Source organism: Psittacula echo (genome assembly GCF_963264785.1).
Source record: "Psittacula echo genome assembly, chromosome: 2".
Taxonomy (NCBI): domain Eukaryota; kingdom Metazoa; phylum Chordata; class Aves; order Psittaciformes; family Psittacidae; genus Psittacula; species Psittacula echo.
Window position 1 is genome coordinate 106,466,272 of NC_137737.1, and position 23,175 is coordinate 106,489,446.

At 38.2% G+C, this 23,175-nt stretch overlaps 1 protein-coding gene across 1 annotated transcript in view; it reads left to right on the forward strand.

Moving 5' to 3' along the window:
* Positions 1-23,175, forward strand: part of PIEZO2 (piezo type mechanosensitive ion channel component 2) — a gene marked incomplete at its 5' end in the record, with an annotated part of 302,973 nt that overhangs the window by 230,294 nt on the left and 49,504 nt on the right. The window contains 10 exons of the mRNA XM_080609696.1: positions 3,087-3,181; positions 6,040-6,200; positions 7,220-7,396; positions 7,576-7,701; positions 9,477-9,677; positions 11,406-11,610; positions 11,754-11,855; positions 12,312-12,477; positions 20,422-20,665; positions 21,801-21,897. Of these exons, the coding sequence (XP_080465822.1) occupies positions 3,087-3,181; positions 6,040-6,200; positions 7,220-7,396; positions 7,576-7,701; positions 9,477-9,677; positions 11,406-11,610; positions 11,754-11,855; positions 12,312-12,477; positions 20,422-20,665; positions 21,801-21,897 (1,574 nt within the window). The remainder of the gene's footprint in view (positions 1-3,086; positions 3,182-6,039; positions 6,201-7,219; positions 7,397-7,575; positions 7,702-9,476; positions 9,678-11,405; positions 11,611-11,753; positions 11,856-12,311; positions 12,478-20,421; positions 20,666-21,800; positions 21,898-23,175) is intronic.

A 23,175-nucleotide genomic window follows, 5' to 3' on the forward strand; every position in this document is an offset into this window, starting at 1 on the left:
ATGAGAGATACTTAATAAATAGTTTTGAGCCATTTTCAAGCAATTAATGAAGTGGCAAAAAAAGTATCAAAGCACAAAGATGCTTCAAAATGCATCCATTAAGTTGTTATTAATTAATATTCTGCTCTAGCAAATTATAAGTAGATGAAAATATTAGGAGTCCAAAAAGAACCTGGGGCACATGCCTGTTTTTAGTGGCTCTGAAGTTGCTTTGATGTCTAAAACTAGACCTACTAGTATACTTCTTATTATTGATACCCTATTTAATGAATTTGCGGGAAGAAATGTTCTCAGTTAAAAGCATTAGTGGCTGTACCTGCAAGGCTTGTTGTCTACGTTGTTATTTAGTTATTTCACTTCCTAAGTATCAGACACCATGCCTTTGTGTTATTCCGGATGATTTCCCACCAGTATGTGGTGTCCAACCTGAAGTTACATCAGATCAGCTGTGAAGCCTGTATGGGTAGCTTGTCTTAGATATTCTAAACTAACGTAGTTTTTATATCCTAATACATCAGTGTTGGAAGAAAAACAACCCTAGCAATAAATGACAAAGTGTGGGAAGAAAGATTCCAAGTAGGCTAACTATCTGAATAGCAGTCAGGGCTTTTCATCTAGCTTTGGATCTCCTGAGCACACGGTCCCATGCTCAAGCCTACTGATGCTGATAGAACTAAGTGTCAACATACTGAAAACTAAGTGCAAACTGAAGCTTTAGCAGGTATATATGGCATGTACCCATCTGTATAACCCCATCACCTTCTAGATCTTGGATACAAATTGCAGCTAGATGAATAAGGGAAAGATGAGTCCTTTCTTAAAATCCTGTGGGGTTACTGTGTTTCTGTCCAGTTTACACTGAGGTAAGTCCTTAAGTCCTTGATTTACACCAGTGTGAATGTAGATTTTTCCATTATAAAAGTCAGTTGGGAAGATAACTTCATTAAAATCAATGCAATTGCACATGTGCAAAACCCGTTTGATTATATGGATACTTTCATCTCATGGGACACTGCCTTTTAAATGGGCTCCAATGATTTGTATTAGCCAGGAATCTCTATAACATTTAAACTAAACTGAAAATTCATTCACTCTTCTTTATTCACCACCTTCCTGCTAGTACTTTATCAGAGTTTTAGGTAGATACTCAAAGTTAGTTTTAGGGAATATTATTGTTTAGTCATTTTACAAAGATTTGAATATCTTTATATATATGCTAGCTTAAATATGAAAATAAAGTGTATCAGACAAAAAGCCATATTTTCAGTAGCCAAAGCTACTCAACATATTGTTGGGTATAAGAGATTTCCAGATTATTGGGCACTCAGGTTCATTGGTTAGTCTGTGATGAAGGCTTTTAGTGATCATTGGCATGAATTTATTTTTTCAGTGAGATTTTTTGGTGCTTTTGATTTTGTTAAACTCTTAAACCTTTTCTGCTTTTTGGGTAATTGTACTTCAGGATCATTTAGTCAAATTTCTGTAGTTTTTCCCTCATTTAAGCCACCAAATTTTCCATCTTGAAGACACTACAACTCCCAAATATTTGAAAAATAATTCTGCTTGCTTTGTCATTAACCACTTAACCTATGCACTATAATTTTTTAATTATCAGATGGATAAATCTAGGCTTTTAGTTCCTTGAACTGTAAAAATCCTACTTAAAATTGGCAGAATTTCATGTCTAAATGGTAACAGGCCAGAATTCCACATAATGAAAAATAAATCCTGGAGATGGTACTATAGCATATTAAAGTTACTTGCATTAGTCCAGGAGCAGTCTAACAGGTGTTTGAAAGTATGCTGAGTGTAGTAATTTCAACAGCATAAATAAACGTTTAGTGACCCGATCATACAGATACGCATTTGCCAAAGGGAGACTTTATTGCAAGAAGTTGTACTCAAAGGGACTATTTATGGCAGTAAATGCTATGCTCAGCAAAACACATAGGATTGGGAAATAAGGAAGAGTTTTCTGCAAATACAGGAGTCCCAACAGCACACCTGGGGAAGAAAAAAGAAAATATCTGAAGCCATAAAAGAATGTTTCTTTTTTAAGTAAAGATTTGTACTGAGTAAATCTGAGCAAATTTGGAACCATGGCAGTGGAAAAATACCATTTCTGAGTTAAATCACTTGTATCCCAGTTTTGGTTGTCTGAAAATTACTAATAGATTTAATAAGAGATAGTTAGAAATATAAGAAAAATTCCCAATGAGATGTAGAAAAGAGAGAGAGAATGAATGGCTTGGTCAAAGACAGACATGATAAAATATATTGAAGCCACAGCCTTGGAATTTTTGCTTTTATTTATTTCCAAACCTATAGCTGGAAGAAAATTTGCAAATTCCTTGGCTTCCCAGCTGCATCTTCCAATTGGAAGAAGGTGGAAATGCATTTGCAGTAATCAGTCAGATACTTGTGATGATTCAGCTGCATTACTGACAGCATGGTACACTGACCATGTTTAGCACTGGTGTAAATAGGTGGCCCCCTTTCCATCTGTGCTGCAATTCCTTTTTTATTCATAGAAGCGCCCTGTGAATGTCATGATGGCATGCTCTTGGCATCAGAAGGCTTCTGCAGATGGAGCAGGAGAATGCTTTATGACTTGTGATGTAGCATGACATATTTGTCAGTGACCTTCTTCTGTAACCCCTCTGTTCTCATCTCCCTTTTCTTTCTGTTCCAATTACCTTGAGCAGCCTCAAGAAAAAAATACCAAACCACCAAAATGAGTAAGTCCCCTATGAAGTCATGAAATGTTTCCTCTTAAACAATGTCATTTCATGCTTCTACATCTTAAACTCTGGCCATTTTCTCCTGTGGGGAAAATGTCAAGTTTAAGTGTCAATACCACTCATTACTAACTAACCATTAGTATCTGAGTGAGAAGTAGTTACTAATACATTCCAACTCAATTTGCAGTGTGTGTTTGGAGAAAGTACCAGAATCATTAACTTTTCCACTTCTAAGGCATTTTCCATGAATGGTTATTTTTTTTTTTCTAATTCTGTATCTTGAAAAGAAAAAGACTGCAATGCCATTACTGCTCAGTTTGCTGACACACTACTATTTACCAACAGACTGGTGCATCAAGATGGAAGCCTGCCTGACATAACTATGATGAATTTAACAGCCAGCAGAGAAAAGGAAGAGGATAAAATGCTGGAAGAGGCTGGTGAGAAAAGAATGGAAGAGTTAGAAGGGGAGGGGGGGAAAGAGAGGGTCGATAAAGGAAAAGAAGAAAAAGAAGATGAGGACAAGGAAGATGATGATGATGAAGATAACGAATCAGAGGAAGAAGAAACTACAGGTAAGCTCTGCAGATTGCAAACTTTGCCTTCCTCTGCCTTAGTTAACAGTGGCAACTGATGGTTCATATTTGGTCATCCTGCTCACCTCGCATTTTCCTGCTAATTTTGCATACAGTCTTTTCCAAAAGAGACTGAACTAAGCAGATGGCTACCTGTAAATTATTTAACAGGCTATAGTCTCTTCTAGGGAAAAAAACATACTTTTTCTATAGGATGCTGAGAGGATAAAAACAAAAGAAACCCCTCATCTTTTTCTAGGTGGTCTGGGTTGGATTAATAGGAGGTTACCCCAAATCCCAAGAACTCCTTTAGAGTGAAATCTCTTTATAATAAAAACACACATACATATTTAATCTCCGATACTGCATGCTTTCAAGGCACTCCACTCCAGAAGTCTCAATGGCTTTGCTTCATTATTCATGTGCACATTAGTGCTGTATTTTTCACTTCTGAATATGGAATGTGTAATTGATGCCAGATGAACATAAAAATGCTTAAGTGCAGACATGGATAAGGCTGATGTTGTCATCCTTGATATTGCTAGGATGAACTCCTAACATGAATTATTTCCCTGAATCAGTTTGTAATATGAGCCACGAGGAAGAACATTTAATGCCCAAGGAAGCTGTACTGTTTAGAAATGGCCTTACCATGGATTTAGTTACTCCAATATGCCAATATTTATAGGACTGTGACATATAAATAGGGACAGGGTCTTTGTCAAGCAAATAGCCTAGCTGCCTCAGGGAAGCTGAACTGAAACTATTTACCTTTCTTGGCTGGGACGTCTTTCTTTGCAGAGGTGTTCATGGAAACATTTCTTGGCCAGCTCTCACGCAGTCTTATGAGGAGCAATGAGTTTGTTGCACTCTAGCCATCCTTACATTCTGGAAGGGCTTGGGGACAGAGGAGACAGAGACCACCTGGTGGAAGTTACCCTGTGCAGTGACACATACAAGCAGGGAGCTACAGCCTTATCCCTGGGGCCCTTTTTGCACTGCAGTGAGTGGGGCTTGGCAATAACATGAGGTGCAGCAGCCATGTGTGATACATCTTTAAGCTGTACATGCATTTATTTCTAGCAAAGGTTTATATTATTTTTATATAGCCATGTGGCTGGAGTTTTGACATTAAATATGTTCACATGTGCAGACTTTATTACACAGTGATACACAATTTTTCAATGGATGCAGTCAGGCCTGTATTTTATCCCATGTGCAGGTAGTGCCTGGACATGCTAGACAGTTTGCTACAGTACCTTATCTGCCTCCTTCACTTAACTGAACATACCCTGCATGGTGGCAACACTGCAAATGAAAATAAATGCAATGAAAGAATGAGTGAGAACATCTAATTTTATAAATAAAGATTTTACTTAAATACGATCATTGTGCCTATAAAAGCACACATGCAGGATTAGAGTTCTATAGCTTAATTAATTTGGCTGGTTTAATTATCTACTCATTTACTTCAATCAGCATTTTTGTTAGGATTTTGTAAGTTGTAGTTGGAGAAAAAGGGCAGAAGAAGAAAAAAAGGGATTTGGTTGTTAGGTATTCCAAAAGTTTGCTTTTCCACACAGGTGTGCATGTGTTCTTCACACAAATACGCACAGAATGACCATCTTGGTTTGCTTTATATATAAAATCACCAGATAAGTTGAAATAATTATACTCAGAAGCTGGTAGCTCATTTGCATTTTTACCAGCTTAGACAGTGATGTGTATCGGTGTCATTTGCAAATGTTTCCATCTCTGATGTTAACTGCACAAATGTTCTCACAGCATGCAAAATCCTTCCTGATCTCCAAAGTGCTTCTGAAACCCTTAATACAGTGTGAAGACTTTATAATAATATATACCAGCCTGGTGAAACAGTTTTATAGGAAGCTCAAAAGCACTTAGAGAGCACTGTTCAGTATATGTATTGCCATGTATCGTCATATGTAATAGATGTTGCCATATGCTTGCTCACCGGGGTATTATTCAGGAGGATGGACTTTTTAGTGAAATATTGTCTGCAAAGAGATTCTTTCACATGACTTCAGGATCAAGTTTTGAAATGTTGGATGAAAAGCTCCCTTTTCAACTGAGAGAAATATTCAACTGGAATGTTTGACTTGTCTGTTTTAGATGCCTGTCCTCGGATGGCACAAATCACACTCTAGGAGGGTGTGCTGTTTACGAGGCAGTTTAGATAACTGACCTGTGAAGACAGCTATAGTATAACTGTCTAAATTCATGTGACAAGAATCCTACTGCTTGGATGCATGGATCTCTTCTAGGTTGGCTGAAAAGCTTTCTTAATAGTGGAAGTCTGTGCTTTCTGAAAACAAACTGAATCCACAGCTTCCAAATATCAAACAAAATCCTATTCTTTCTGAACTGCATAAGGGCCAGGCCTGAAGTGTCTCACATCTAGTCTCTGGGTGGCAAACCTAAGCTTAGGTCCAAAGATATTGAAGGAAAATGAAGCCCCAGAAGATGGTATCTGCTAGAGGGGAATAAAAACAATATTGACCTTTGAAGTGGCAAATCCTTTCAGTGAATGTGGGTGAGAAGGAAGAGCACCACAATAAGCACCACTGAGCCGTATTTCTTGTCTTACTCTAAAACCTAGAAGAGAAGTAGCAGACAGTTCATTGTTGTCTAGTGGAGCATTCCTTTTTACAGAGACCTTCTGTTTTTCTTCTCCCAATGGTTCTGCTTGAACATCTCTGCAGACTTAAGGAACAAGTGGCATCTGGTGATTGACCGCCTTACAGTGCTGTTTTTGAAATTCCTGGAGTATTTTCATAAGATGCAAGTCTTTGTGTGGTGGCTGTTGGAGCTGCACATCATCAAAATAGTTTCGTCTTACATCATCTGGGTCACAGTGAAAGAGGCAAGTAAACTCCTCCTGTAAAAATCTTACCCATGGAGGAGGCTTGTCAGCATCTGCATTGCAGTGGCATACCCAAGTGTGTAGGGACATGCTTCCTCATGTCAGGCCTCACTAAAATTGTGGGAACCAGCTAAGCTTGTCAGTTGCTGAAGAACTGCCTTGATATCTTCTTCCACAGCGACGCTCTGTCTGCCTAAATAGTCTCATCCTTCCCCTTTTCTCTAGGTATTAAGGTTTTATATGTCTAATTCTTTAGATTCAAGAGACATAATCCCTCCCCTACTTGAGATGCTGTGGGCATCATCCAGGGATGGAGGGTGTAGAAAAGGTTTAGGAAGGAGCATCTAGGAGATTTACTTAAACTGGGCCTGGTGCTGAAGAAACAAGAACATGGAAATAGGTTTAAAGAAAAAGGGAGCAACACCTTTAGCTGTGCCTTTGGTGCAGGCAATATGAGTTCTCTACCTGACATAGCCATTCCTTGAACAGGGTAGCAGGACAAAATTCACTAAAAAACACCAAAATATCAAAATAGTATATTTTCAAATATCAAAAATACAAAAAATAAAGTAATAAATGAAGAAAATTATAAAAACCAAATAAACAAACAAAGCCTCTCATATCTTTGGGGGGAAAAAGCTCAAGAGGATGAAGCTGGGCTCCACAGATGCATGGATCTATATCATATATACTAAAGCAGCAGAAGTAGCACGTGGTCCTTCATATTTCATGCCTTTTTGTAGGGTGGGTATGCAGTTTTCGGGGTCTAATAGTATTATGTAGGAGATAAAGTTTTTCCAAAACTGACTGTTAACCTTTTCCTTCTTCACTTACCACTTTGTGTCTGTGTTATTGTGAATATTATTGTAATTTTTTGTTCCTTTTTTTTTTCTCACAGTTTCTGTATGTCCCCTTTTTTTTATTTTTTTTTTTAAGTTTTTTATTACTATGGAAAAGGTCAGACTTTCTCAATTCTCTTGTTACTCCATGTAATTTCCGTACTGTTTTTGTGCTTTCAGGTATCTCTGTTTAACTTTGTGTTTTTAATTGCCTGGGCTCTTGCTTTGCCATATGCTCAGTTTCGCCCATTGGCATCAAGTATCTGCACTGTTTGGACATGTGTGATTATTGTCTGCAAAATGTTGTACCAGCTCACATCTATTGATCCCAGCACTTTTTCCAGTAACTGTACATTGGTGAGTACAAGTGCATATTAAAAAGGTTTGGTTTGCTGCCTTCTTCGGTGAAGAAGAGCAAAAGGAGCATATCAAGTACCGAAAACTACAGTTCACCTGATGTATTATTGTTGATTATCATTCCCTCCCCAAGCAGCCTTAAACTCGTATTTTTATAAACTGTTGCATTTTCTTTTTAGCCAGGAGAGAATGAAACTAAGGTCAATTTAGAAGAACTCAAAACCTCAGTCCTTTACAGTGGGCCAGTTGATCCTGCAGAGTGGGTTGGATTGAGGAAGTCTTATCCCCTACTTGTGTATTTACGGGTAACTTCTTTAACTATCTGTATTGAGATTTTTTTAATTATTATTATTTCTGATGAAATTAGCAATGTCTTTGAAATAAATCATCTGCCCCCCCCCCACACACAAAGTGTTATGCAAGCCATTGATAATACGGAAGTACAGAGGGGAAGAGACAGTAGAAAGCTATTTCTGTTACACAGGACATTTCCAGGAGGGATTCAGTACCAATTAAGATAATCTGCATGTAGAAATGCAGCCTTCTGACTCTACCATCTGTTAAAAGCACTCTAAGAAATGTGATATTTAAGAACTCTAAGTAATTAAGAAATACAGTGCTTTCAGGTATCAAAGGACTGATGGGGCTAATTGGAGTAATTGACTTGAATGACAGTACATGCTGTAAACAATTAATTTTTTTAAGTGCTTATTCCTTAGCCATGGCTTAGGAAATATAATGAGTTAAGGGAGTAGTTCATTCAGACACTAGTAAACGAATGTCTTTTGTTTTTCTTCTTGGTTTTGGTTGATGCCTGTGAGCAATATTTTATTATTCCTGACTTGATTAAAAAAAACCTACTTAAAATAAAAATGAGCCAACTCCTGGGGCAAACCTTGCATTTCTCTTCTTAATTTAAAGTCTCCAAAATTTTTGTATACACAGTTTAAGCTTGTCAGAAATTGGTTGACTCAACAACAGCAAGTTTTGGTCTTGTGTGACTCAACAACAGCAAGTTTTGGTCTAACAAGATTTATTCCTCATTTCTTTCCTGCGAGCTTACATCTGGGTGATTTGTTTGTGTAGGGAAGACCTGCTAAGCTCTAGTGGTCAATATATCAGGTCCTGGTAGTGCCTCTGTGTCTCACTCCCTTAACCATCAACCTCCCACAGTTAAGAATGTATGTGGGGAAGAGCAGTTACTGACCCAAGAGTTCTGCATGGACCTATGGACCTTGAAGTTGCCTAGTATTTTCTGGCTTGCTGCTAGGAGCTTTACAGCTATAAATAGATAATAATAATAATTAATAAGATATAAATAGATAATAATAATAATAATAGATAATAATAATAAGAGCAGTTACTGACCCAAGAGTTCTGCATGGACCTATGGACCTTGAAGTTGCCTAGTATTTTCTGGCTTGCTGCTAGGAGCTTTACAGCTATAAATAGATAATAATTTGGGATTAGATTATTCTAGAAGGATTTTCATTGAGTTACAAAATAAAATGTCTCCTCTACATAGAGAATTGAGTTCCGTGCTGGACCTGAAGGTCCCAGGCTTCAAGTCTTCAAGACGTTGAAGACTGGCAGATAGACTGTTCATTTAAATGAGTGTCCAGGATATATTTACATTACCCAGCATCCTTGCAGTTTTAAGGAGTTCGTTGGTGCTTGCCACCTGAATGCCTGCAGATGACTATTTTGTAAGCTTGTATCCTCTATCCTGCAAAGCATGGTATGTAAGATACCATGAGACATGAGAGGGCACATGGATGGCTAAATGCATTTTCCATCACTTTGCTTTCCACAACTGGTGTTCATAATACTATTTTTAATGAATGTCTTTAAATATATCTTCTGAATGTCAGTATGTTTCATCAAAATCCAAGGAGTGGTAGGAACCTTTCTTTGTTTCAATTATAGTAGCCAGGAATAGGTGTCTGTGCATCCTGGCGTGCGGAAGTACTCAGTGGTAACATCCATTTGAGTATTCTTGGGTTTAGGCTTCGGAGAAAATTGTATAGCTTCTTGTGGGATTCATCTTTATTAAATATTCTTCTGATTGTGTCTCTTGTAGAATAACTTACTGATGCTGGCTATTCTGGCTTTTGAAGTTACAATCTACCGTCATCAAGAGTACTACAGATGTCGAAATAACCTTACCACACCTGTGACTAAAACCATTTTCCATGATATTACAAGAGCACATCTGGATGATGGACTGGTAAACTGTGTCAAGTATTTCATAAACTATTTCTTCTACAAGTTTGGTTTGGAGGTAAATCACTTTCTTTAGATTATCATTCCAAACATTTTGATAGTGTTATTTTTGAATACTAGCTTGAACAGCTAGTTAACAGCTGGATGCTTCTTAGTCATTACTCATGTTAGACCTTGCCACAGTTGATATCTGCTGGTAGTGGTTTTCCTCTTGTATTTCTTTGTATGTCTTACTTATAACTCAACTTATAACAGATGGATCAATGAACAGAATTGAGGCATACCCTCTCATGCACACACATGTGCAAAGGGAACTAGGGACTGCAGGAGCAGAAGGAGGAAGCAGGGGTTACCAGGCCATTGTCTTTGTTTAAACATTTCTAACTTCCATTTGCTTTTGGCTGCACAAATACATCCTTCTTTATTATACTTGTTACTATAGTTGTTAGCAGTCTGCAGGAGCAAGAGCTCCAGCAAAGGTTATTGCTGCTTTGTGCCACTAGTGTAAGAGTTCTTTCTCCAAAGAACTCTTCAGTAGATAAGAAATATATAGACAAATAGGAGAGTACAAAGGAGGAAGAGGATTTTTCTGAAGATCCATTATGTATCTTAAATGTCTGGTAGGTGTCTTATTTAGAAGATCTGCTTGTCTGCCAGCAGCAGTGGCCCAGACTGCTGGGGTTTAGGCTCAGCTAATGTATTTCCTTCTATCTGCTTCACCCAACCCAACAGTAAAACATCAGAACTGAACCTGCCTCGAAGACAAAACTATTGCTGAAGAAGTGCCACCAAAAAACCCCAAGAAACTTCATCTCTCTTCCCTTACCTCATCTATTTGTTCACAGACACATGAAATGTACTTTCAAAAGTATTTGTAGAAATACTGATTTTTCACAAATTTCTATAGCTCTCTGAAGAAGGCAGTTCCTAGGCTAATGCATCCCAGATCTAATCATAATAATGCTCTTGGCCTTTTTATTAAACACGACTACCCCTTGCTACTGATAAACAGCCAGTCTGAGGATTAAGAATGATTGAAAATTAAAATTAATCAGCAACCTGTTTCCTTCAGGAAATAAATCTAGCCTCATCCTAATCTGAGGAGAGAAAATCAAAATAGTGAAGTGCACTGAATAAATTATTAACTATGAATTATTGACTAAGTTTGAAACATGCTTCATGGCACAGAGTGAAGGGACTGCTTTAGGTGGAGCCAGAGAACAGAAATGCTCTGGGATGCAGAGCCTTTAGAATAATGGAGAATTAAAGCCGCCTTACAGGAATTGACTGGATTTGTCTATAGCAAATAAGGTTGTATGGTCTAAATCTCTTTCCTTTTTGCCTGGTTCCCACATGAGGATACACTTTAGTGGTTGCTATTCTTAATAGTTCCTCTTCTTTTTCACATATGTAAGTGCTTTCAAAGTATATGGCTGTATAACATGTGTTTTCTTTGGCAACAATTAAATATTTGCCATATAGGCTACTGTGACAATGCTCTTTCCATTCTGTATCTTTAGATACCACATAATGGAAGCCTGCTTTAACACTGTATTCACATAGTTGACACTTGTAGAAAAGTATCAAAAATTTTGGGTGTTGGGATGGGGGAGGTTGCTGTTGGAGAGATACAAACTGGTTTAGCTTATTGGTTTGCACAGGGTTCCTGCAGTCAGCTCCAGCACATGTGCAAGCATTCTACCAGGACCCAGAATAGTTTATCATTGCTGCATTGACTAGTCATCAGGTTCCAAATGTTGCTTATGTTTCTTTACTTCTTTTCCAGACCTGTTTTCTTCTATCAGTGAATGTAATTGGCCAACGAATGGATTTTTATGCCATGATTCATGCCTTCTGGCTGATTGCTGTATTGTATAGACGTAGAAGAAAAGCTATTGCAGAGATCTGGCCGAAATACTGTTGTTTTCTGGCATGCATCATTACCTTCCAGTACTTCCTTTGCATTGGCATCCCACCTGCTCCTTGTAAAGGTAAGGGCGCTTATCCTTTGTGGACAATTACTGCTGCTTGATTTTGCACAAAAGTGCTGGAAAATTGATACGTATTCGGAAGAAAAGGATGAAGTAATTGTTTTAAAGTGCTGATTGCATTTTTGTGTGCTTCTGTCATACAGACTATCCATGGAGAAGTGGTAATGCCAACTTCAACTCCAACATTATAAAGTGGTTATATTTTCCAGACTTCATTGTGAGACCAAACCCTGTCTTCCTTGTCTGTAAGTATTTTAGCACATAGTTGTGAAGTGTTTACACACCCTTTGCTTAAAACATCTATCTAGTGTAATTTGAAGCCAGCATTTTATTTATTCTTCAGTAGAAAAGCAGCATATTCTGTGGGAGATTGAATGCTAAGTGTGGCTTTGTAGGTAGTAGAAAAATGCAAAGAATTAGTATTTTCCTTATCCCATTTTTAGTAAAGCGGCATCAAAAAGTGTTAATTATTTCCCCTTTTACTAATTTATTTCTCAACAAAAATCATAGAATACGACTGGTAAAACAACTAAATGCATTAATAAATTTCAAATCGTGTTAAATGCGTTCAAGAACAGCACACTCTTGGAGGTTCAAAGTGTGGGAAAACAGCCTGATAACTCCATTATAATGTATCACCACCAGTCTCTACACCTAAGTTAATGACTGAATTTTTCCTTGCAACCACTGCTTTCTCCTAGATGATTTCATGTTGTTGCTGTGTGCATCCTTACAAAGGCAGACATTTGAGGATGAAAATAAAGCTGCAGTACGAATCATGGCTGGAGACAATGTAGAAATTTGCATGAATCTTGATGCAGCATCCTTTAGCCAGCATAATCCTGTTCCTGACTTCATTCACTGCCGGTAAGACCTTGGAACACTTGGAAACTACAGTGCTTTCTTTTTGCAAAGTTCTGTAGTGTGAAAGTAACTCTCGCAGCTTCCAGTTTTACTTGAAATTTATATTCATGTATGTTCCCATCTCATAACTTTCATTGTTGCATGAGACAGCATACAGTTAGCTTCTGGGTAATCATCTTCTGGTTTAGCAAAAGGCAGATGAAAACAAGTCTTCCTAACACAGCTGATTGTTTTAAGTGCTCCCCAGAGGAATGTTCAGTGATAAATTTGCCTGAAAGTATGTATTCCCTCTATGTATGCCCTGTGGGACAGTATTTATGGTGGACTGCAGCACTCTGGTGCCTTCCCCCAAAACACATGCGTGTTAAAAGAATACACCGCCATCTGAACTCGCCTGTGTACATGTTTAATCCCACAAAGTCATCAGTCGTGTCTTGCAGAGTTGTTGTCTAAGTAAGTGCAATCAAAATAAGATATAAGAGACTGTGCTATTTCATCTAGACATAAGAACTTTAAAAGTGTCTTAGAAGAACAACTGCTGTGTCTTCCTATTTCTGAACATTGCATGTAAAGTTGTTTAAGAAGGTGAACAATATAAAAAGGGGGCAGAGACAGTCTGAGACAGTCTGTTCTGGATGGTCTTCAAACAATGGAGCCATTCCTATGGGATCATTTCAGCAAAAGCAGCTTAGCTCAGCTCTTCTGAGTTGTTCTGGGCATATTCTTAATTAAAGTTGTCTTTGAAAGTTTGATGCAATATTACAGGAATAAATGGGAAGAGTAAGATTTCTTAGCTATTGTGTTTTGTCAGACTAGGTGTTTGTTTTGTGAATGCCTGTTACCAACAGATATCTGAGTGCAAAAGGAATTTAAAAAATTGAACTAATGTCTAGAAAAATCTCTGTTTTGTGAATAAACTTTTATTTCTTTTACCAGCAAAGTGCTATCACCAGAAGTCCGCATCAAGATCTTTAAGCTGATCCTGCTGTTTCTGTTAGAAATGGTGGCCAAATCTGTCCTGAAATAGCATTGAAAAGGAAACCGTTGAAACACATTCAGTTGACTCATTTGTCCAGTGATTTATAGACGTTCCTGGGCAAAGGACAAAGAGTTCTTCCCCTTGAGTATTTGCAGTCTATACAGTGGATCCAGTGCTCTGGATCCAGTGCTCTAGATCCAGTAACATAAGAAGAGAAGAGTTATAGTCTCTCTTCAAAATGCTCCATCAAGTGGGAATCATTTCCAAAGACTGCCAAATGGGGCTTGGTTGAGAAGAACATGTAGCAGGGACTGACTTTTTTCTTGCCACTGTAGTGGTGTCCATCTTAGCAAAAACTAATACAGCAGTTGCATCAGGCACTGCGACTGGTCACTTAGGAAGACCATCACTGGTAACATGGTTGCTGGCGGAAAGAAAAGATCAAATTTCCTCTCCTTAGTCCAGAAAAAAAAAACCAAAACAAAAAAAAAAACCCAACAACAAAAACATTGTGAGAAAAAGCAACAATTAAACTTAAAACTCATGTGTTTTAACTCTATCTTCAGAAGGGTAAAGAGGCAACAAAATCACTGCTTTTTAAACAGCCTCTTTTGGCATCTTTTCAAAGTTCCCTGGAATCTGATAGGTATTTCTAGTCATCTGTAGAAGATATTCCCAAAAGTCAAAGCATTAAAAGTTTGAAGCACAGAGGATGTTCTTTGAAGATTTTGGATGGGAATCAGAGTCAGGTTTATAATGGAAAGCAAAGTCCAAGCTGAACTGGCCTGCTGCCTTTCCACAATCCTTTTGGTTAAGTTCTGTGTTTTGGTTCATATGCATGGTATGCGTCAGCTTGAAGTCATTGGTGGCATCATATCCATTCAAACATACTGCTTGGCATGTGCTGACAAAATAGACCTGTGTACAAATGATTAATTATATGCAACCGTTTAATTGGAAGTTTGCAATTTGCATAAAGCATGAAGATTACTGGTGAAGAGTGCAAAAAGGAGAAAATCAAAGAATACCATTAGTAGTGGTGAGCTGAACAAATAAACTGTGATCACTTTATACTTGTTCCAGCTAAATACAGAAATCTGTGCGACTGTTTCATGTGATAGTTTTATGTTGTGTTTATAAGAAGTAGGATGAAAAGAATAAGGCAGAGAAAGGAATAGAACAGAGACATTTTTGTTTTAAAAAATGCATAAAATGAATAGAAACCCATTAGTTTCAGGAACAGAGGAAATTCCTGTTTATGATATCCTTTCTTGCAAATACTCAGGCAGGTAAGCTGTGACTTCTTTTTTGTTTGATTGCTCTTGTGTTAGGTTCCTGAATCTGTAATGGGAACATTCTTGTAGAATGTTGTATATGGATATAAACAGGCCTTCCTTTAGTATGAACTGCATAATAGATCTTGTTTTCTTCATGGTATTTTTCTTTCTTGAGCCCTTAAGTATCTCCTTTGATGATTTCGCTAGGATGCAGGTTTTCGCAGACCTTTACATGATGTTGGTTTTGAGAGGTTGCACTGCACATATGCAATCTTAAATGCCTAATTTGCTTCAAAGAAGCACCAGAAAATGCCTGACAGTCTTTTAAAGTGACTGAATCTTGTATTAGAGGTTGCTTTTTGTTTTTAAAAAGGACTCTCAAGCTCTGAAGAGTCCACCAAAGATATACCTTAGAAGAAAATGTATGTGTCTGGCCTCCATCCAAGACAATTTGGAAATGAAAGAGCTTTGTCTAAACACATTTCTTGCACTTTGCCATGGAAGTTTCAGAATGGTCTGAATATTTAGCAACGTGGACAAGAACTTAGTTCAAAGCTTATCCAAGCAAGTGAAATGAAAAATGGCATTTATCCAGAAGTCAGTCAGAAAGAGCCAAACAAATAAGTGAAGGCAACCTGGTTATAAATAAATTACAAAGCATAAAAAAATGTAATGCTTAGTGTTTTCTGAGAACAATGTGTTTTCTGAGAAGCCCAATATGTATTTACTGCCATGTACAAGTGGCAATTGCAGTTCAAAGTACACTTCCAGAAGTATCTCCCCTTGAGAAGATACTAGTTGGTCACTGTTCTAGTAGGCTTGGATAAAAAGTTTTAACTGCAATATAAACAGTGGCAGAAAAGAACATATTTCCAAATGCTTAATTTTCTTCTCTCTGGAGAACTACTTGAGCTCAGCAATGATAAATACAGTCTAAGGAAGAGATTCCCTGAAAATTTTCTTGTCTTTCCACCCCCAGATTTCTCAGGGGATATGTGCTTGACCCCAAGGGAGAGCACAACCAAAGGGCTTTGAAACAGAAATAAAAACGAAGAACAGAAGCAGGAGCTTTTAAAATGAAACAGGATTTAAAGTGACTTCACTGAGGATAATCCTTTCCCACAGTGTCTAATGCTGGAAAATTCTCATTTCAGTTCCCAAGCAGTTTTCAGACATTCTCCTAGTCATTGACAGGGAAAAAAAAAGGGACTGTAATCTACTTTTTTCCTCTTTAAGCGCAGAAGGAATATTAGCAGCCAGTCATTGGACTATCCTTGTTAGTACCTGCACCTTGGAACTGTCAAGTGAGTCAGGTGAAGTCTCAAAGGCTGCTGTAATGCTGTTCTTGGAACTTCACTTCTAACTTCGGTTAGTGAGAGAGGATCTGCAAATCATCATTACAGGCTTCCTCACATATTTGTTGTGTAAAGCAGATAAACATTTTGTTGCTAGTAAAATCAGCCTCAACAAATACCACAGCTTTGGGTTTGGGAAGTTTTGGAGTGGACAGAAGCGTGAAGGAAGGACCTTACTGGTAAGAGAATGAAAGTAAGAGAATATCCGTCCTGGGAAAGGGCTTGACAAAAATAGTAGGGACTAAGACCTATAAGATCTACAACACTAAATTTGAAGAAGCACATAGGGGACCTAAGTTTCAGAAGGTTCAGTGTTGCCATAGGCAAAAGGGAAATCTATGAAACTGCCTTCTGAAGGCTGAAATGGAGTTAAGGAGATGGGCTTTGGGGATAGAAGCTTGGTAAGAAATTAGCAATGTTGGGGTTAGAAGGAGAAGTTGTCTGTGATGTAGGGTCACACAGGCTGCTAAGAATGTAAGGAATGGGAGATAGGAAAGGAAAGAAAAAAGTGAGTAAGGGTAGCTTATAGAATACATACATATATTTAGAGAGTGATAATAGTCTGGACTAGAGGGAAAGGGTAGGCATCAGAAGAGGGCTGGGAGTAGAGCCTCGGTAATAATATGGAGGTGGATAACTACACTCAAAGCAGAACAGATGGCTGATGACAGAAGACAGTGAAGCTACACAACAGCAGCTCCTCCAGTGTGAAACAGCATTGAGCTATCTTGGTCAGCACAATAGCACAGCAGGCTCTCACCAGTGTGTAAGCATAAGTGTGTTCTTTCGCTATACATCAAAGTGCTGGCTGAAGACAAACACCTTTCCTCAAAGGGGTTATTGGCTGCAGCATCAGCACCTCTTGGTGCCTGCAGGCAGAGAGGTTCAGACACTGAGCAGGCCACAGCCAAACACATCATTGAGCATGCTGGGAAGACAGCTACACATAGAGCAGTCCTTTTTGCAACAGGCTGGATTGTATTGCAGTTAAAAATTAATTCCCATGGAAATTAAATATTGAAACAATCATGATAAGGTTAATAAAGCTTTAGCAAAGGAAAGCACATCAGCTGATACGATGAGCCATCTGAGGTTACAATAGCTTTGATGGGTGAGTGGAATGAACTTCAGACTTCATCTTGCCTGGTTTTGAGCAAAATGATTCCCCGAATGTTATCCAGAGTATCAGTGGGTTCTGCAAATGACACAGTTAGCAAATCAACATTTTTTATTTTTCATTCGTCTTTCAGGTTTATTCTGTATAATTTCTCATTCAAAGGTTATCATGCTGCCAAAAGCCGTAGTTTGATGCTTTTGGTACGCTGGTATGTACCAGTACCATCTGAGGTTAATTTTCCCCAGATGTGTGGCTGTATTCCTGGTGTACAGCTACATTCTTCCACCTTCGCATTCATCACACCAGCAGTGAGTTGGTTCATAGGCTGAATGGGCAGAAAAGTATCCCTTCCTTCTGTACTCCCCCAAAATAAATAGGCTTTTGCAAATTTGCTTTTTGAAACAAGTTCAAAGAGCTAAAGGCAAAGAAGGGGTGGAAGGCAGAGCTGAAGGGATGAAAGGGAGTGGGACTGTTCCCTTGGGAAGCAGCTGCTCAGATTTCCTAAGTGTATTGTCAAATACCACATCCTGAGGAGGATCTCTCCTCTCTATGACTGGATGTAGACTTAAAGATCATTTAGAAAATGAGATTTGGAAGATTTACATGGCATTAAACTGATGATCTGTGCGGTCTGCAGTGAAAGCATAAAATTATGGTGCATACTATCCAAGACAGCATTTTCTGCTGTCTATGAAGAAGTTTTCAAACCAAGGGTAAGCACCCTTACTGACCTTCTGGGTTTGTGTAGGGGTTTTTTAGCTGTTGGGGCAGCTTTGTGCTTAAGCCTCCCACTGTTGCATTATCTCCAGAGCAAGGAACTGAAGCTCCTCACTTGTTAACTTGCTGGGGTTTGAGGCAGAATTTAAAGCTTTGCATCTGAGAATGTGTCAAGTTATTTGAGGGGCAAGAAGTCCCCACCAACACACATCTTTGTTCCCGCTCTTGCAGCACTTGACCTACTTGTATCATTGTAAGCATTTAATGAAAATTAGCGGGATGTGTGACTCCATAGTGTAACAGACAAGGAGTTTTAGCACATTGCAACTGCAAGAAATGTGGTTTCAGGAATGCTTTTATCTACTTGAGACTACTAGAGTGTATGTCTGTTCACTGTGTTCAATGTGACATCCTTCTTGGGCCAGCACAGAGGTGTCTGGGATGGTTGGTGGTATTCATTTTAAGTGTCCCCTGGGTGACTTTTTCAAATACAATTTTATAAGCTATCCACTCCAAGGTAAATTCTTGGGAGCCATTTTTATGGTTGGATTTCCTTGTAATTGCGTATTTATAAGAATGAGAAAGATTAGTATCTCTAAGAACTACATCATTTGTCACTTGACAAAGTTGTATTGCCTTCTGCCTTTTGAGGGATTTTTTACATCCTGTTTTGTAGTTTGTTTGGTTTAGAGATGTCCAATGCTATTATGCTTAATATGTATATTGAAAATGAGAAAAGTAGATATATTTAGTATTTTAGATGACTGCTCATATATAGCAAATGGTTAACATTATAGTGAAGAAACAGCTAAAGTATTGTATTTTCATATTCTGTCTTAATTTCTGCAAGTTTTAATCTGAGAGTAGTATCTGCTGTTGGACTGTGACTCAACCAAATCTCATGTATGTGTGTTGGAAAGTTTGGATCCAGCCAGTTCTTTTAAGCATTAGAGTCCATTTTTTATTGAAGAGCATTAAGATAATTGTTCTTCAATTAATTCAGTTCCATTCTGGCCTTTTCTCAAAAGATGTCGATGCATCTTGTTGGTAGCAGAGGACAAGATTTTTGAACTATTGCAATTGTTAGAGCAGTGTCAGGAAGGTGTGATTTCTTCTTAGCCATCCTACACATCAAGAGTTGTTGTTAAAGGAACACCAAATATTGTGGTAGTTTTTTTCCTAGAGAAATAGCAAGAACACTATTTCCAGGGCATATTAAGTTAGTGAAGATCTGTTCAACTCATGTCTTACGCCTCTTTATTTTCCTAGTGTATATGGATTCTTTGTTAATGTTTTATCACCCAAAACCCAGTAGCATCTCTAAAGCCTTGCCATTTTTAGGTTTCACAGAAAGTAGTCCATAAATTTCTTGAATGTTTGTGGGAAATAAACATAAAGGAGATTTCTCGTTACCTTTTGTTAGATGCCTTTCTGGTTGGCTTCAGCAAGTGAAATACAGGCCTATAAATGTGTGACTATAAATACATATCCCTAGAAAGTTCTGAGCCTAAGAACATGAAGCAGCAGGGGCCTTTTTATGTGGCTTCATACAGTGCATTTAGTTAATTTATTCCATACATGGTTTGGCTTAGGTACACATGTACTCCTATAGTGCTGCCTCCCTGGCTGGTTTCCTGTCAAATCTGGTTTCACGGCCTGAGCGAACATACCCTGAAAACACAGTTACATCTGAAATCAAAACACTAAATAGGGGGAAACTAAGAATTAGTTGGTTTTTCAGTGTTAGCTGTATGTAATATTCAGTATTGTCTTTGGCAGATATTCTTATTTGAAAGCTCACTGAGTCAATATTAAGTCAATATTTTAAGGAATCAGAAAATACCAAATTGTTTCTCACTCTTTCCCACTGCGGGCCAAGCTGATTTCAGATACCTCTGTCTCGTAGCTTCCTGGCAAGTGTTCCAGTAAATTCTATCACATTTATGTTGTATAGAAACCGTTTAACCCTTAAAAATTCTACATTGATCTCCACTGGAGAAAGATATTTTTAGTAGCTGTCAGTGAAAGGCTGAATTCCCTAGAAGTCCATCAATAAATACAGAATTGTTTTCAGTGGTGTACTGTAGCTGGCTTTTTCAGACAGATTTACTATAATATGCTCAGACTTCTTAAAATAAGATCTCAGATAGCTTTTAAATTACATATGTATCATTGCCAGATAATACCACTCTATCATGAAGCTTGGTGAGAACGTTTTCCACCCTTTTATGATACAAGGCTTGATCTTGCATGATGCAAAGTTGCCTGACAGGGTGTAGCTTGTGCACGAATGAGCTAGAATGGAGTATATGAGCCAGGCAGACCCATGAATGAGCTAAACCTACTGACCTTGGTATTAGTCTTGAGCAAGTGCGCAAGTGCTGATGTGGGATGAGAATGCTCAGAAGACCTCGGCTGATGAGTATCAGCCAATAGTGCAGAAGAGGAAAGGTAGTATTGCCCTCAGAAAAAGTTCACTTTTTCTCCTTCTTTTGCTTCCAGGTCGTACTTAGACATGTATAAGGTGATAATATTTAGCTACCTCTTCTGGTTTGTGCTTACTATAATCTTCATAACGGGAACCACAAGGATCAGCATATTCTGTATGGGCTACTTGGTAGCCTGCTTTTATTTCCTTCTCTTTGGTGGAGATCTGTTGCTGAAGCCCATCAGGAGTATTCTGCGTTACTGGGACTGGCTGATTGCCTACAATGTCTTTGTGATCACGATGAAGAACATCCTCTCCGTAAGTAGATGCTGCCTTTCCTCTTCCCTCTGCACTCTGGTTTCACTGGAAGTGTGCATAGTGCATTGAGTGATCATTAAAAATCCTTTTCAGGACCACAGCCTTCTCAAGCACAAAGTAGGCTCCATTTTAATTCAGAAACTGCAAGTGCTTATCCAGGGAATGGTAATGCATGTACATTACAGGAAAATACGCACACGGGTATTCAGCTGAGCTCTGTGAAAACTCACCAGCTATTTTCAAAGGCCCAGGTTCTGCTTTCTTTGCCTAGTAAAGTCTCTCCTTAGAAGCTTTGTGAAAACCTCAGTGGAGTGAGAAATGAGTAAGAAGTGCAAGATTAGTCATAACATTGATAAATAATGCACATTTAATTAAACCTTTTATTTTAAACTGGAATGTTCAAACCTCATACTAGATGCAGTTGTCTTTTGATGTAATGTAATTAGTAAAGTTGACAACAAAATTACATTCCCGTTTCTACAAAATAGTCAAGGTTTACTTAATTAACTTTTTAGAGCAGATTCTTGCAGTAGCACTGATAGGTGATTGAGTCAAGCCAGTAATTTAAATATTTTTGAAAGACAAATTTAGGTTTATTCCTGGCAATTGCTTTTTAGCTTTGAACATTTTTAGTGCTGGACTGAAAAGAGCGGACATTTTTCTTTTTACATTTATATAAATCACTGTATTGAATAAAATTGATTTATGAGTAGTTTGAATTTGCAGCTGTTCTAAGTGGTTACATATGTGCTTCATTTGATGCTTGGGAATTCAGTGGAGCTATGTGTGTGTTAAGTTTGTCCATGTATGTTTGCAAGTTTAAGTCAGTGATTTATAAAAGTTGCTTAGCTGTCACATCGCATCTTGTGCCAGACGTATCACTTTCTCTGCAAAAACACAAACAAAACTCACATACCTCCTATCTCACTGATAATTGAAAAACCAAATTCTTGCTGTCTAAAAGTGATGTGTGTCACGGGTAAAGGCACTCTTTCTTTTAATCTCTGTTTTAATAAGGAGATATAATACAGCCAAGGGTGGTCACAATATTCTCATGTAATGGAAAGAGGTACAATTTTTCTTATCTTTATTTCTGCTATGTCTTGTTATATGAAATTGTTCTTCTACTTTCCAGATAGGAGCATGTGGCTACATTGAATCATTAATTAAGAATAGTTGCTGGTTGATTCAGGCATTTAGCCTGGCTTGTACAGTGAAAGGCTACCGTATTCGTAAGTATAGCTCATTTTTCGTCATAATTTTCTATAAATAATCACCTTCAAAATCTCCTACAATATTTAAGTCATGCCCCCTCCTAATATACTACATTGGGAAAAAATCATACCTGTAAGTTCAGTTAATACAGCTTCATCCTCTATTTAATAGCAACACAAAATACTGAAAATATTTATAGAACCAAGTGGGATACATATGCAGAGAAAACTATGAGCACCCCCAAACACATACCCACAAGCAGCATTTCCTGTAAATGGACAATTTGGTGATATAGATGCTTAACACAGTTTCCCTATATATGCAGGAGATGTGATAATTAAGGGTATAGTTTCACTGTACATCTTGAGCTAAAATTTCAGCTCACCATCACTGAAAGGAGAGGGCACCTTTTCTCATCTGCAGAGTCCCACTCCTCCTTGTGTGCCAGGTTCAGTTGCTCAAAGGGTAAACCAGTTCAGCTCGCTGAAATGGCAGGGGCTAAACCAGCATAAAAGTGGTAAATTTTTGCATGCATAGTGAGTTACGGCAATTTTTTTTTAATTTTTTTATTCTCATGTTTGTGGTTATAACTGGGGGGAGTGGATAGCGTATGTGGATGGAGGTGTGAGAATGGAAGACTGAGGTATGGAGAGCAAGACACTTCACCTCTTACTGAGATACTAATTTGGTTCCATTTTGTCCTGACACCCTAGATTGACAATTTGAAAACACCTGGGGGGGATGGGAATGGGTGTTCAGGGTTTTTTATTGAATTTAAAGAACAGCTTCATCCTAGTGAGTCTGCAGACCTGTCTTCATGTCTGATCCTAATACATAAGCGGGGAGTAGGGGAAAACGAAGGAAATACGAAGACACAAATTCATAAGATAATTGATGCCCTGTAGTTCTTGTAATATCTAAAACTTTTTGAGCATCAACAGAAACCTAGACACAGGTTTCTGACTCCCCAGAGGAAGGGCGGAGCAGGCTTTGAAGCTCTTGGAGCTTGACCTCCTAGACCTGTTACACGGGCTTGCTTGATTGTAAAGCCAGCTTCGAGCCAGAATCTGTCCCTTGAGTCCTTCTGCTCCGTTCTATAGGGCAGCGTAGGCCATTTAGTTTATAGTCTAGCTCCACAAAACCCACTTTTAATTCTTTAATATTCCCAAGAGAACTGTCTTTTAGAGAAGAAAAAAAGGAAGGAAGAAAGAAAGAAATAGCCCAAGACAAACTCTAGAGGTAGGAGGAATGGGATTTTCTCTCTGCTTGTCTCTTTCTACCCCAAAGGAAGTAGT